Source organism: Syngnathus typhle, linkage group LG22 (genome assembly GCF_033458585.1).
Source record: "Syngnathus typhle isolate RoL2023-S1 ecotype Sweden linkage group LG22, RoL_Styp_1.0, whole genome shotgun sequence".
Taxonomy (NCBI): domain Eukaryota; kingdom Metazoa; phylum Chordata; class Actinopteri; order Syngnathiformes; family Syngnathidae; genus Syngnathus; species Syngnathus typhle.
This window is the reverse complement of record NC_083759.1, coordinates 8,286,289-8,301,740: the sequence shown is the minus strand read 5'-3', so window position 1 is coordinate 8,301,740 and position 15,452 is coordinate 8,286,289. Positions and strand designations below refer to the sequence as shown.

At 42.5% G+C, this 15,452-nt stretch overlaps 1 protein-coding gene across 4 annotated transcripts in view; it reads left to right on the top strand.

Moving 5' to 3' along the window:
- The window catches only part of enpp1 (ectonucleotide pyrophosphatase/phosphodiesterase 1), a 32,994-nt gene extending 18,142 nt beyond the window's left edge, over positions 1 to 14,852 (top strand). For 3 of the 4 annotated variants that reach the window (XM_061270397.1, XM_061270395.1, XM_061270398.1), the window contains 17 exons: positions 2,756 to 2,865; positions 2,955 to 3,020; positions 3,117 to 3,189; positions 6,070 to 6,178; positions 6,305 to 6,436; positions 6,523 to 6,554; positions 6,685 to 6,812; positions 6,902 to 6,971; positions 7,273 to 7,360; positions 7,434 to 7,621; positions 7,699 to 7,732; positions 11,055 to 11,215; positions 12,791 to 12,911; positions 13,348 to 13,422; positions 13,804 to 13,936; positions 14,002 to 14,146; positions 14,225 to 14,852. In XM_061270397.1, the coding sequence (XP_061126381.1) occupies positions 2,756 to 2,865; positions 2,955 to 3,020; positions 3,117 to 3,189; positions 6,070 to 6,178; positions 6,305 to 6,436; positions 6,523 to 6,554; positions 6,685 to 6,812; positions 6,902 to 6,971; positions 7,273 to 7,360; positions 7,434 to 7,621; positions 7,699 to 7,732; positions 11,055 to 11,215; positions 12,791 to 12,911; positions 13,348 to 13,422; positions 13,804 to 13,936; positions 14,002 to 14,146; positions 14,225 to 14,377 (1,818 nt within the window). In that variant the 3' untranslated portion in view covers positions 14,378 to 14,852. The remainder of the gene's footprint in view (positions 1 to 2,755; positions 2,866 to 2,954; positions 3,021 to 3,116; positions 3,190 to 6,069; positions 6,179 to 6,304; positions 6,437 to 6,522; positions 6,555 to 6,684; positions 6,813 to 6,901; positions 6,972 to 7,272; positions 7,361 to 7,433; positions 7,622 to 7,698; positions 7,733 to 11,054; positions 11,216 to 12,790; positions 12,912 to 13,347; positions 13,423 to 13,803; positions 13,937 to 14,001; positions 14,147 to 14,224) is intronic. The other variant, XM_061270396.1, reaches the window with a different exon arrangement.
- The last annotated feature ends 600 nt before the right edge of the window (positions 14,853 to 15,452 follow it).

Genomic DNA, 15,452 nt, shown 5'->3' with positions numbered 1-15,452 from the left:
CTCCTATAAAATGATCAGAACTGACTAAAGTTCGATCTAACGCATTGGTACTACTTACCTATGTTTCCCTTCCATATCGATCCGTAGATTTACTCGAAACATTAACAGAGCAGCCTATTTTGACATGAAATAGCCTCGCGCGTATAGCAGCTATCGTTATAGCATTAGCCATCCGCAAAACCCCATGACCCTCAGCTCGCAATCTCCCATGAGCCTCAGCAAAGTGTAAACAATCGCGTCTCTCAAACAAGCTCCTATAAAATGATCAGAACTGACTAAAGTTCGATCTAACGCATTGGTACTACTTACTTATGTTTCCCTTCCATATCGATCCGTAGATTTACTCGAAACATTAACGGAGCAGCCTATTTTGAAATGAAATAGCCTCGCGGGTACAACAGCTATTCGGTGACGCCTCCTGACTACATTTACCGTAATGCTGGGAAGCAATGCGACCTTGTAATTTACTAGTCGTACTAAAACGTACTAAAACATTTTGGCAGAGCACTGTGTACAACCAGTATGGATCAACAAATTCATCACTTGATCCATATATAAGGCGCACCGGACTATAAGGCGCACTGTTGACTTTTGATAAGAATTTAGGTTTTTAGGTGCGCCTTTTAGGGTGGAAAATACGGTAACTTGGAATTTCATGGCTGCAACACATGCAGTAGAAGTTGGGAAAGGGCATGTTTACCACTTCGTTACATCACCTTTCCTTTTAATAACACTGAAACGTTTTGGAAGAGAGGAGACTAATTCTCTTAGCTTCTCACGTGGAATTCTTTCCCATTCTTGCTTGATGAACCGCTTCAGTTGTTCAACAGTCTGGGGTCTTCCCTGTCGTATTTTACACTTCATAATGCGCCGCACATTTTCAATGTGAGACAGGTCTGGACTGCAAGCGGGCTAGGGGAGAACCTGGACTCTTTTACTTCGAAGCCACGTTGTTGTAACACGTGCAGAATGTGGCTTGGCATTATCTTGTTGAAATAAGCAGCGGCGTCCATGAAAAAGACATCGCTTGGATAGCAGCATGTGTTGCTCCAAAATCTGTATGTACTTTTCAGCATTTATGTTGCCTTCACAGAAATGTAAGTGAGCCATGTCATGGGAACTAATGCACCCCCATACCATCACAGATGCTGGCTTTTGAACTTTGCGTTGATAACAATCCGGATAGTCCGCTTCCTCTTTGGTCCGGAGGACACAACGTCCAGTGTTTCCAAAAACAATTTGAAAAGTGGACTCATCAGACCACAAAACACTTTTCCATTGTGCATCAGTCCATTTTACATGAGCTCGGGCCCAGAGTCCGGCGGCGATTCTGGATGTTGTTCATAAACGGCTTTTGCTTTGCATGGTAGAGTTTTAACCCGCACTTACTGATGTAGTGACGAACTGTATTTACTGACAGTGGTTTTCTGAAGTTTTCCCGAGTCCATTTGGTAATATCCTTTACACACTCATGTCGGTTTTTAAGGCAGTCCCTGAGGGATCGAAGGTCACGGTCATTCAGTCTTGGTTTCCGGCCATAGCGCTTACGTGCAGTAATTTCACCAGAAATGAACCTTTTGATAATATAATGGACCGCAGATGTTGAAACCCCTAAATTCCTTGCAATTTTGCTTTGAGAAATGTTGTTCTTAAACTGTTCAACTATTTTCTAACGCAGTTGTGAACTAAGTGTTGAACCTCGCCCTATCCTTGCTTGTGAATGACTGAGCATGTTTGGGGGGGCTCCTTTCATAACCAATCATGGTACCCACCTCTTCCCAATTAGCCTGATCACATGTGGGATGTTCCAAATAGGTGTTTGATGAGCTTTTCTCAGCTTTCTCAGTATTTTTTCCACCTTTCCCAACTTCTACTGGACGTGTTGCAGCCATGATAATGAATATGGGTTGAGAACGATTTTCAAATCGTTGTACAGTGGAGCCTCGGTTTTCGAACGTCCCAGTTCTCAAACAAATCCGGTATTCGAACAAAAAATTCGAGATTTTTTTGCTTTGGATGTCGGACGGAATTTCGGTTGTCGAACCTCGCGAGATGAGCCGAGAGGACCCGCATGCCAACTGACTCCGTTCGTTATTACATTCTCGTTAGTCTGAGGATTGCATCATCTCTAATCCTGCCTCCAAAGGAATCAAGTGGGAGCAGTAAAGCTGATCATGGCGAAAAGAAGAAAGTAGTGCGCAAAACCGTTGAATTTAAAAAAGAATTAATTGCAAAATATGAGTCCGGTGTGCATGTCAGAGTTGGCGCGGGGTTTTGCATGGCAAAATCGACAATAACAAACCTTTGCTCTCTGTTGTGCTTTTTTTTCCCCTCACAATTTAAAAAGATATTTTACTATTAGAATGAAACACACAAGCGAGTTGCTACAGATATGCCAATACATTCTCCAGCCTAGCCTACTCTATTAATTCAGTTTATTATTTATATTACTTATTTATACATTATCTACACACTTATTCATGCAGTTTATGGTGTAAAATGATGAAAAAATGCTTTAAAAAAGCGGTTTTTGGCTTGGAACGGATTAAAATTTCTTCCATTATTTGTAATGGGAAAACATGATTCGAATTCGAACGATTCACTTCTTGAACAGCCTTCTGGAACGGATTGTGGTCGAAAACCGAGGCTCCACTGTATTTTGTTTTTATTTACACTTTACGCAATTTTCCAACTTCAACCGAATCTGGTTTGTTTTTGTCTTTATCTCATCTGTACGCCTTGCTTTGATCTCCAGATCTGGATCACTGCCATGAGGCACCAATTGAAAGCAGGAACTTTCTTCTGGCCCGGTTCAGATGTGGCCATCAATGGCAAGTTTCCAGATTTCTACAAAATCTATAATAGGTAAGAGTGGCACTGTTTATACAACGAGGCACCGATCATGTGACTTGACTCGAGTCACTAAATTTTCTTGTGCTGATTTCTCTGCATAGAAGCACCACTTTTGAGTCCAGAGTGTTGACGCTTTTTGAGTGGCTGGATTTAGCACAAGGAGAACGGTATTTTTTTTTTTTTGGTACATACTATCCCACCAGGCTCAGTGAGACTGAATGTGATTTCTTTATTTTTTCTACTTTTTTTATTGTTTTCTTTAGACCTGACTTTTACACTTTGTACCTGGAGGAGCCTGACTCATCCGGGCATCGCTATGGACCAGAAAGCAGCCAAGTAAATTACGCTTTGTCTTAACAGGTCACAGAAATGTAAAGTCGGAAAAGGAATGTTGCACTTCAAACCTATCAAGCAGCTTTGGAATTATCTAAAGCAGTGGTCCCCAACCTTTTTTGCATGTCAGAAATATTTTCGCGGACCGGCATTTATATAAATAAATACCGTTTTTCCTTGTATAATGCGCAAAATTTAACTAATTTATTGTCCTAAAATCTGGGGTGCGCATTATACATGGGTACAAATTTTTTTAATTATTATTACCGTTTTTTTCTGTGTATAGTGCGCAAAATTTAACTAATTTATTGTCCTAAAATCTGGGCTGCGCATTATACATGGGTACAAAAATTTTTTAATTTTTTTTTTTTTTTTTTTTTTTTTTTTTTTAAAGAAAGTCATGGTACAACAAAACCAACAACAGGAATGACCAACAAAGTGGTGGAACAAAAAGACAGGGTGACATTACCAAAGACAGGAACAGAAACCACATCATGACAGTAACACTCAGCTCAGTGGCCTTGTGGTTAGAGTGTCCGCCCTGAGACTGGAAGGTTGTGGGTTCAAACCGCGGCCGGGTCATACCAAAGACTGTAAAAATGGGACCCATTGCCTCCCTGCTTGGCACTCAGCATTAAGGGTTGGAATTGGGGGTTAGAAGGAGTGGAGCTCTTTACAAGCCCTAGGCTTCGTCTCCCTCCTTGCACAGTTATTGATATAATAATATGTGCTAAACAATAAACTAAACTAAACTAAAACTAAACACATGCAATGATCCGACGGTGAGCGAGGGGCAGACAGGACTTAAATACAAAACACGTTACATCGATTGAGGTGACACAGGAAGAGAGGGGCGACGCGAACAGAAACTATGGCAACCTAGACACATAGCAAAACTGGGGACGAGACATGACAAATCTCCCCCGAAATAAAACTTGAAATCACCTTTCCTCTTGTTTGTTGTCAATCGCGCATCGCATTCAGCCATCCTGGCCAACACACTTAGTCAGTAAAATTCATAATTGACGACACATCGTTTGATGCGATGGTGCAATCCTTGATGGTGTGTTATTGTCAAATATTGTTTGTTTATTAATCTCCATCGCGGACCGGACGTCATACGGAGGCCGCCATTACAGATGCGCAGAACGGATGCGCAAGACACGTCAGCTATATTAAGAGCGAGAGTTGTTTTCTTCCTATTAGTTTCAATTCACAGTTTAATTAGCAGTTTCAATCAGCAAATAACAAAATGCGTATTACAGGTAATATTTTATTTCACAACACTTTGCCTTGTTCCTTTGGTCTCTGCTGTTCATCCTAAAACACAAAGGCGCTCTTTAAGCAATGCGACAGTGAGCGCCCGGCGCACTGCGGTTGCGCGACCGCACCAAATTAAGCTCCCTGCGCAGTGCGCACTGAGGTCCACTTAAATTTTAGAAAGTACATCAGGACTTTAAAAATATCTTCTAAATTTCAGCGACGGCTCTGTCACAATAATGCGACCAGCGCGGTGCAGTTGGGCGATCGGTGGCGCACACACGCAAACCGGATATCATACGGAGGCCGCCATTACAGATGCGCAGAACGGATGCGCAAGACACGTCAGCTATATAAAGAGCGAGAGTTCAGTTCTCTACCTAAATCCGTATTACAGGTAATATTTTATTTCACAACACTTTGCCTTGTTCCTTTCTTCTCTGCTGTTCACTTCAAACACGCTCCATGCGACCGCAATGCTCTCGTATCAGACGCTTGCTCAATCACCTGCTCGTTTGCTGTCTGTCACAATGTACCCTACACAAATCCGAAACATTTGTTGCGGCTCCGAGTCACGACGAGGGGCAAGTTTTGGTTTCCAAGGGTGTTTTTATTCCTCTTCAACGTCTCTCCCATACAGAGCCGCCTTTTTCACGACCGCACGCCTTTTTCAAATGTGCGCACGGAGCGCGGTGGTGCCTTTACGGGCAGTCGGAGAAATCAACGCCAACAAAAGAAATTACATCCAGCCTAGTTAAGACCATACCAAAGACTATAAAAATGGGACCCATTGCCTCCCTGCGTGTGTGACAATCATTGGGACTTAAAAAAAAAAAAAAAAAAGATTAAAAATTAAAAAATAAATAAACAAATAAAAAAATTGGGTGCGTATTATACATGGGTACAGGCTTTTTTCCAGCATCAACATGCCATTTTTAGGGTGCGTATTATACATGGGGGCGCATTATACACGGAAAAAAACGGTAATACATTTATATATATATAAATAAATAATACATTTATAATAAATATATAAAAACGATGAAATAAAATGATACGACTGACATAAAAACAAGTACAAATGACAAAAATAAAACTCACCATTACGTTGAATTAGTGGGAGCACTGAGTTTGTTTCTCAGAAACGAGCCGGTCCCATCTAGACGTAATCGGAGACAATGACACCCGAAGTGATTAAGGTTTGTCTTTTATTGCAGGATGCTTGGTCTCCATGTGTTGAAGCAGTTTTGAATGCTTCATTGCCTGATTAGTTAGCCTGTCGCCACATATTAGCTTTGCGGGCTCGACTGGGGAAACATGTCACGTGAGTGTCTTGACCTGAATTAATTGATCGTCGATTAAAAAAAAAAAAACAATTTCTGTGCGGCTTGGCAGCCCGGTACCAAGTGACCCACGGACCGGTACCGGTCCGCGGCCCGGTGGTTGGGGACCACTGATCTAAAGCATTTCGAATAATTGGATAAGAAATATTAATAAAATATTAATGAATATGAATATAAATATTAAAGTGTATTACAAAACCCGCTTTTCTCCATTACTCTTATTAATTTATTAATTAATTATTGTCGATTAATCGATAAAATGTAACAATTTGTTCTCCAGGTCATTGAGGCCCTGAAGAATGTGGACCAAATTATGGGGATGTTAATGGACGGTTTGATGCACAGGAACTTGCTTCACTGCGTCAACCTAATCATCGTATCGGATCACGGTGAGTTGAGAATAAGCGTGGCTTTGCTTGGATTCACAAGATGAGCAACCAGAATGAATGAATGACTATGAAAACGTAACTTGTGGATTATGTATTATAAACAAAACTATGTGCGTGTTTTTCCAGGCATGGAAGAAGCAACATGTGAAAGAGCAGCATTTGTGTCAACCTACCTGAACGACACAGACGACTTCACGGTCGTACAAGGCGCGGCCGCTCGTATTAGACCCATTCGGCTGCCAGTCGACTTCTTTTCCTGTGAGTTCCTAACAACCGACTTTCCATCCTCCCAACGGGACCCCTGACATTTCCCTCACTGCCCCCTTTTTGGTTTTTTTCCACAGTCGACTATGAGGGCCTGGTGAAGAACCTGTCGGTATGCAGAAAATTCCAAACGTGACTTATTGTATTGATATAAGTGGCTGGAACGATTATCTGCTAGCTTGGCTCGGTGTCAAACGAGCCGGCCATGTGTTGATCCTGCTTGCTCTGTGTCTGTTTTCAAGTGCAGGACTCCCGCGCAGCCAATGAGGGCGTACCTTAAAGAGAACCTCCCCAAACGCTTTCATTTTGCCAACAATGTGAGGATAGAGAGAGGACACCTGTACATGAAGGAAGGCTGGCAGACAGCGCTGTAAATCATCATTCATTCGGATTAAACATAAAATGAATGTATGACTGTTTTCAATTATGCTTTTTTTTTGTTTATTTCATTGTGCGCAGAGACCGCAAGGAAATCAAGTACTGCTCGGGTGGTTTCCATGGCTCCGATAACCTTTTCACTAACATGCAGGTGAGACAAAAGCAGGATGTTAGTCACTTTGCATCCTGTTTAAAAGAAGCATATGAGATTTAGCAAGTTTAAGTCAAGGCCACTGATGTTGATAAATGAGAAGACATCAGTCAGATAGGATTTCAGGACGCAGTATTTAGGCAGGGTTCCACATCCTCATGTTGACTTTCCTGGAACTAAAATCCCCTGGTTATTTTATTTCCATTTGAATAGGACCTCACAGACTAAAGATAGTCCTTAGTTAGATTTACGACCAACGGCATGAGCTTCAAATTTGAAGACGTACGTATGTTCTTTCCAGGCAATCTTCATTGGTCACGGTCCAGGATTTCAAAATGGCACAGTTGTGGCTCCCTTTGAGAACATTGAATTGTATAATCTCATGTGTGGTAAGTGGCAAAATTATAAAAATTGTCTCAAACTTTGTTGAGATATTTGAAATTATCGTAACCCTCCCTACAGATCTTCTCGGCATCCCTCCCGCTCCGAACAACGGTACACATGGAAGTCTGAATCACCTCCTCTGGGATCCCGTCCACTTTCCCGTTCACCCTGCGCAGCTCTCCCACGACACGCCCTGCGAGGCCGCTGACCCCGACCCACTTGTCAACTTTAACTGCTCATGCAACCCACTCAAAGAAGGAACCGGCGTAAGTTTTGTTTCCTTCCACTCAATGCTGTTATCATGCCATTTACACCGTGAAATATTTCTCAATTTTATTACCAGGGTGAAGACACAGAAAGCATGCTTCCAAATGCCAGTGAGTGTCTTTTTATTTATGTACCGTAGTTTTCGGACTATAAGTCGCGTTGTTTTTCATAGTTTGGGTGGGGGGGTGACTTATATGTGGGTTTTTTTTTTTAAAAAAAAGGTGAAACCGCGATAAACCACAATCTAGCAAGGGATTACTGTAATTTGAATTTCAAGTGACGTCGTGTCAGCAGCGCGACGTGGCGTCAGCAGCGCGACGTGGCGTCAGCAGCGCGACGTGGCGTCAGCAGCGCGACGTCGCGGCGCGTCAGCAGCGCGACGTCGCGGCGAGGCGCGGCGGTTACATAAAGGACAAAGATTGACTCGACGGAGCTCTCTTTCACCTCCGTGGATGGAAGTCGAGGGCCGGCGCTCGGCCAGGTGGCTGTCCGGGGACGGTGGATGGGGCTCGGTCATGGCTTTTACGCACGCCCGGTCCTATTCTATGGAGCTCTCTTCCACTTCTGTGGCTGGAAGTCCACGCCGCCACACGCCTGGAAGTTTGTTTTGTTAAATAAAGAGCCGTTTACCAAACCCACGTCTTTCCTTGAACTTTGTTAACGCTACAATATAGTTATATAGTAGTAGATCTGTGGAATAACGACGAGGCTGACGTCAGGGCGCACGCGCGGCGTTGTTGACAAAGGACGAGGAATTTGATCGATTGATTTAATAATTTAGAGTGCACAGATGGTTTGATAACATTATTGCTTATATAATAGTTATTTGATATATCATTTATATATTGTTATATGGGCCTGTGGAATATTTTGAAGTGCAAGAGCCGTCAGCGGCGCGCACCCATTGTTGACAAAGGACGATTGATGGATTTAATGAATTGGAGTGACACAGATGGTTTTATTAACGTGTTACTTATGTAATAGTTTTTTGAATAACTCTGAATTTTATGTCAGGGCCGTTCTCAGCTCTTAGTTTGTGTTTATGTCACGTTAGCTGTCAGGTTTAATTCGCTGACTGAATAACTGTTAAGAGAAAAGCATCAGCAGACAGACCAAAAGTGAGGCAGAATATTGAGTCTTAGCTTGCGCAAGGAGTGCAGTACAGACAGCTTACAATGACCGAACTACACTAATGTCTGTCTGCTTCCTTGCTCTTTTTATTTGGATTTGCCCTACCCACAAAGTGAAACAGAAGCCACTAAGGGAAAGGGGAAGCGCTAAGGCTCTGCTTCGTAAACGTAAAAAACGGCAGGTGATATACATATATGGCGATATAGGAAGAGGCATTAAGAGTTCAGCAAGTTCAGCAACCACTTGGGCAGGAAACCAAGAGCGCTCCTAGCGCTCCGTTCCTTGATAGTGTGAGGGTGCGGTGACAGCCACTCGACCAAGAAAGATGATTGATAGACACAATGCCGTTGTAGGGCATTGTTTTCTCTGCAGCTGCATCCCGCCGACCCAGATGTAACCTCACACCTTTTCTGCGGTAAAACATAAGAACAGCAAAGCAGAGCAGCAAGCACATATTCGTAGTAATATAGCAGTAAAGCATTCGTTGTAATATAGTAATAAAGAAACAAAAAGAGAACGCATGATAACATATATATACATTTTTCCAACTATCGTTTAGCCCAGGGGTGGGCAAACTTTTTGACTCGCGGGCCGAACTGGGTTCTAAATTTGGACCGGAGGGCCGAACCAGGAGCAGATGGACGTAGTGTTTGTGTGAAGTAATATAAGCGACCTGTAAAGGTCATTGCATAAAAGATTTTGGCCTTTAGTAGGTAGTAAAGCATGGATATTCCAAACAACATCAAACGGCAAACATTCTGACCAAATATATCATCTTGAAGATTCGGTGAAAGCATACATCCAAATAAAGTAATCAAAACGGCAACACGGTGAGGGATATCTGAAAATCAGAGCAGAATTTTAACTCACAAACACCTGGTAACAGAGGTGAGGAAACGGGAAACACTTAAGAACTTTACAGGTTAAGATTAGTCGCAAACAGGTGGTGCATCAATGTCCTTGAGCATCCTGCATTGTTTGAAAATGAGAATGGTCGCTAGTTTCAATCCCTGCTATGTGTACAAATCATATTCAAAATGCATTCTTTTTACAACAAACTTGAAAGCCTCTCCTTCATTTTCAGTGGGAACAGTGTTGTTGGTCTCCCTTTTTTGCTAGTGCGTCATAGTCTGGAGTAAGATTTGTTGTGGTAATTCTTAGGAGAGATCCGAGGTGTTGGTCCGTTTACCTCTATCTGTGACGGGTTGGTGTTGATGCTCATGTGGCTGAACGTCACGTCGCGTACGTCGAGCCAAATTGGCCACTCTTTTTTTAAACACTCGGCACTGTGTCCACCTTGCTTTTCCTTGGGCGACTCATTTTAACAGAAGGATTCCAGGGGAAGATTTGTGGGTGGCTTTAGCGTAAAACTTTATCTGAAAGCTCAGCGTGCGAATTACAAGAATGATGTCATCACAGCCCACGCTCTAAATTCGGGACTGATACAAATAGAGCGCGAGTGCGCCATGTCCGTACACGCACTTGTGAGTGTGCACCGAGCTTTCTGACACGGCTTCTGGTAGTAAATGCGCAGGCGAGCGCTTCCCCATCTACTGGGGAAACGCAGTAATTGCAGACAATTTATTCGGGGTTGGCGGGCCGGATTAAACGGTCCCGTGGGCTGGATGTGGCCCGCGGGCCGTAGTTTGCCCACCCCTGGTTTAGCCTGTTGTTGCTCGTTCATGACTGTTCTTGGTGTTGGATTTTGTCGAATAAATTGCCCCCCAAAATGCAATTTATACTCCGGAGCGACTTATATATGTGTTTTTTTCACTTTTTGGGGCATTTTATGGCTGATGCGATTTATACTCCGGAGCGATTTATAGTTCGAAAATTACGGTATTTATTTTTGTTTAAAGGAGAACTCATACGTGTGGTTTGCACGCATGGAGTGTATTCATAGTTTGGAGTGCCAGCATGGGTTGTATTTTTAGGCATTTTATTGGAGTAGTTCAGCTTTGTGGCAACAGCTATGTTATAATAATGTTTTTTCAAATGAATGGGAGCCAACCCCTGCAGTTAGCTTTTTTTTTTTCTTTTCATTTTGAGGAACTATTTTGTAATCCAAACCCCAAGATTTGTGTGTGCGTGAGTGAATAAAGGTGGCTGTTGTAGTTGAAACATTTTGTTGTAATATGCTGAAAAACTCACCTATTTGCTGTAAAAGCACCAAAAGTCATTGGTGTCAAGGAACAATGTCGAAGCGATTCAAGAACAAAATAATCTACAGATAGCATTCATAAGACATTATGAAGCAAATCGAAATAATTCAAGTTTTAATGTTTGCCATTTCTATCGTAGTCGTCAAATCTAGATTACGTCGCCTCCACCATCCCTTCGGTGTGCCAAGTGTTGTCCAAGCGGATGTGACTTTTTGTCTACTTCACCAGTCCAGCTACATCACAGGCTACAGCCAAGACCGTCACATGGCTCTCTGGGTGGCGTATAACATCCCAAAACTGGTGAGTCTTTCATCCCAAAACATAGCCTCGGCTAGTTAGTGATGTGGGTTTGGAAGAGGACTCAATGAGTGTTCGACTTGACCTTTTTGAATTCCTGGCCTAAGATGTTCTTAGTCAGGGGTGTCAAACTCATTTTTTTCGCGGGCCGCATTGTAGTCATAGCTTCTTTCGGAGGGCCATTATGACAAAAAATATATATGAGCATCTCATATTATATACAGTAAAAGCTACAAAACAAACTGACAAATAACTCGTTTTCAAATCAGACAAGTAAAAACTGGTCAAATATTTAAAATAACTAATATTAAAAGTGAAGACAATTTGCAATTCTAGTAATGACACGAATTTGATGCACAATTTATCTTCGCGGGCCATATAAAATGATGTGGCGGGCCGTATCTGGCCCCCGGGCCTTAAGTTTGACACCTGTGTTCTTAGTGATCTCCATGACGGTATTGGCACAACTACGGTTCTCAATGTGTGTAAACGGTGATCTCAGGCAGAGAATTGATTTATTTTTCCCATTCGTTCAGTATTTACAGTATACAAATGCGTCACACTAAATTTGAATTACTACATTAGTTGTTGTTGTCAAAAAATGAGTCATATCAAAAATCACACCAGACACAGCAAACTATTTCTGGCTAGTAGCCAAATATTTGCCGTCTAAAAAAAAAGATTACATAAGAAACAGTCAAAACGACTTTTTGAAATTGGTCTTCTGATTCTGAAGAGTTTTCCTATGAGTAATGAGCCCGTATAATATATGAGCTTTTATTTTTTAAACTATTATAAATTAACGTTTCTACAATTTTGTTACTTAACAAAGCTTCGTAAAATTTTTGGTCACCTCTGTCTTTTAGTGGACTTAAGTGGTCTTGTCAGTTCCATGTCTACTTTTTATGAGCTTTTAATGTTGTTTCAAACCCCAGTGAGCGTGACCCTAACCCTGCTCAACAAGTATCTGTGCAGGCTCTCTAAAAGGGAGCTTCGACATTTTAAACAAACCACCCACGTAGTAATGACACTAAGCCTTCTTGTGTATTCTCAGCTACCGTACGTCAGTCGTGTTGACGCTCACTCCGTGAGATATTTTGAGCCTCGTTGCCTCTTGTTTGCTTCTTTAGTCCGAAAGAAGCCAACTCACAGTTGTTTTCTATTCTGGGCAAGAGTCAAATTAAGTGGTGGTAATGTTTAGCTGCTGTCTGGCAGCTTAAAAGCCAAATGTGTGGTCATTTGAGCCGAAAATAATCTCTTGGAATCATTTTTATGGGATACTGGCTAGCAATTCTGTCGTCATAGTGTCACGGCTTGCATACTTGAATAGCTCATTGCTGTTGCTAAACTGTTGTGCACGAAAAATTATAGGAAAAGGCCAGCAAAGTGCAATTCCACACTGAAATGGGACGTCCAACGCTGCGTGTTCGCTTTGGGGGGGGGGGGGGGGGCTGATGGGATGTCGGATGCTTATGCGCTGGATAGATTTCTTGTGCGCTGAGAATGTGCGGGCAGTGCGCGATTGCGCACGCGCGCAGCTTAGAGGGAACAATGCTCCTGACCCATTTGCTTTTTCAGGTCAGCGCGATACCTCTGGACCCAAATTTCGAGGCGTGTATTTGCAAAGACGTCCGCATACCAGCAGCCACCTGCCAGATGTGCGCCAATGACAACACCCAGGGCCTGCTCTACCCCCCCTGTGAGTGTGAGCATGATGGTCACAGCTCTTCATCCCATGAATTGAAGCTGACATCTTTCAGAACTACGTTATCGTGTAAAAAGGAACTGTGTAGTAACCGTGGTGACACTTTATTGTCAGATAAGAATAACCATGCTAAAGCCTGCGTGGAATCCAATGTGCATTTTTGCATTCTCATTGAATCCCCGCTTGGCTCCAGTTAACACTCACATCCAAATTAAGACCAAAAATATATACAGACGCAAAATCCGTGAGAAATTGAGTGGTGGCGGCAAAGGACTATTTTTGGCTAAATAAAGCTGCTTCAATCACTTGAGGTTTCCTTGGCATGATTAACATGCGCCAAAGCAATATTGTAGCACGATTGTTAAATTGTTCACTGTCGTGTGTATTGCTAACGTATTATTTGCATCTCTTGCTTCTTTTCTTCCAAAAGACCTGAATAACAAACAAGGAGCAGCAGACTCACTCATCTCCAGCAACATGGTACCAATGTTCCCTGAATTTAAAAGTGAGATATTTGTATCTGCAAACATATCTGATGGCAGTTTTTAGATGTGAATGGTAATATCAGGATTGTTTTTCTTTTTAATTTAGTCTTTCAAGTCTTCTGGGGTTTTTTTTCTGCTGTATTTTTTTCTCCACCCATAATGCTTTTGTTGAAATGTCTGCTGTGTGATGAACACATTAGGAAGGCAAATGTTTTCTTTGGGACCACCCACCACAATGGAAAATTCACTCACTCCCTGCAGGGGGACTTTGACTATTTGGGGACTCACTGTTGCAGATGCTGCCCTCAAGTGGCTGATTTGGGATCCTGCATGTCAGATCCGACATAATGAGCGTTGTACATAAAATATAATATTTTTGTGTGCATTTTGTCTTCCATCAGATATTTGGGAGTACTTCCATGGTGTCATGCTTCCAAAGTATTCAAAGCAGATGAATGGAGTCAAGGTCATGAGTGGTCCAATATTTGATGAAGATTATAATGGAAAAGTTGACGCCTTCAAGAGCCTCGCGCCGTAAGTCCATCACAAATTGGCTGTGTAATAATGTGCTGGATTGACATGATCTTATATTTCTCCAGAAATGAGGCCACAACGCCATCGCATTTTTTCGTGATCCTGACCAGTTGTAAGAATTCTACCTTTGATTCTGGGAACTGCAATGGTCCTCTCAGGGTCAAGTCCTTCATCCTCCCACACAGAGCGGAATACACCGACACCTGCTCCGTGAGTAACACCACCGATACGTGGTTAAGACGCTTCGCTGGCTCCTCTAAAATTGGTCACCTTCCCGTTGATCTGTAGACCTCCTCAGATTTAAGATGGATGGAGGAATGGATCCAGCTGCACGCGGCTCGCGTCCGTGATGTGGAACTGCTGACTGGACTAAGTTTTTACCACGATAGGTTGTCCGTTGAAGAGACGCTACAGCTCAAGACTTTTTTACACAGTGTTTGAACTCCATTAACTGTAGATCAGATGAAGAAAAAAAAAAGCGCTCTGGCTTCACTTGGTGCTTCGTTCATTTAAAAAATCTGGGATTATGGCATTTAAAATGATTGTTGTAAATACTGAATGCCATACCCCGGTTGTAGATCTTGTTCCTTGTGTCATTGAATTACTTTTATTTTGCTTCTGGAAACCAGAACCAAAGACGGACTGAAACAAATCCAAATAATTCTGCTGAAATGTGCGTCCACAGTTCAGAAAAACACCTCCGCAATGCATCTCAAGAAAGAAAATCACAGAAAGTCAAAGTCTGCTTTATTGTTAATATCCTCACGTCGACATACAAAGAGATCGAAAGACATATGAGACCCAATTGGTCCACAGACAAACAAAACATTCAAGTAAACAATACAAAAATGATTTCAGTACTGTAGATAGTTCCAAAGGTGAACTTGATATTAGATAATAAAAATTCAAGATTCAAGAGTTTTTATTCGCCATGTTTGAGCGTGCCAAACAAGGAATTTGACTACGGTAAAACACACCCTCTGTTCAACATTTAGGTGACTAACAACACTCAGGACATGTGAAAAATGGCAAAAACAGTGTACACAAATTCAAAAAAGGTGTGAAGAGCAGGATGGTATTGCACAGTAATGACTCTGAGACTCTAAGAGTGGTGTGAGTTCATCAGAGCAACAGCCTGGGGGAAGAAGCTGTCTCTGTGTCTGCTGGTTTTGGCCTACCGAGCTCTATAACGCCGTCCGGAGGGGAGTAGTTCAAACAGACTGCAACCTAGGTGAGAAGGGTCTGTAGAGATGTTCGTTGCATGTTTCCTGGTCCTGGACAGGTACAAGTCTTGGATAGATGGGAGGTTGATTCCAATGATCTTTTCTGCAGTCCTGATTGTCCGTTGCAGTCTGTGCTTGTCTTGTTTGGAGGCCGATCCAAACCAGACAGTGATGGAGGTGCAGAGGACAGACTGAATGATGGCAGTGTAGAAGGTCTTCAGAAGCTCTCGCGGCAGGTTGAACTTCTTGAGCTGTCTCAGGAAGTACAGCCTCTGCTGGGCCTTCTTCCGGAC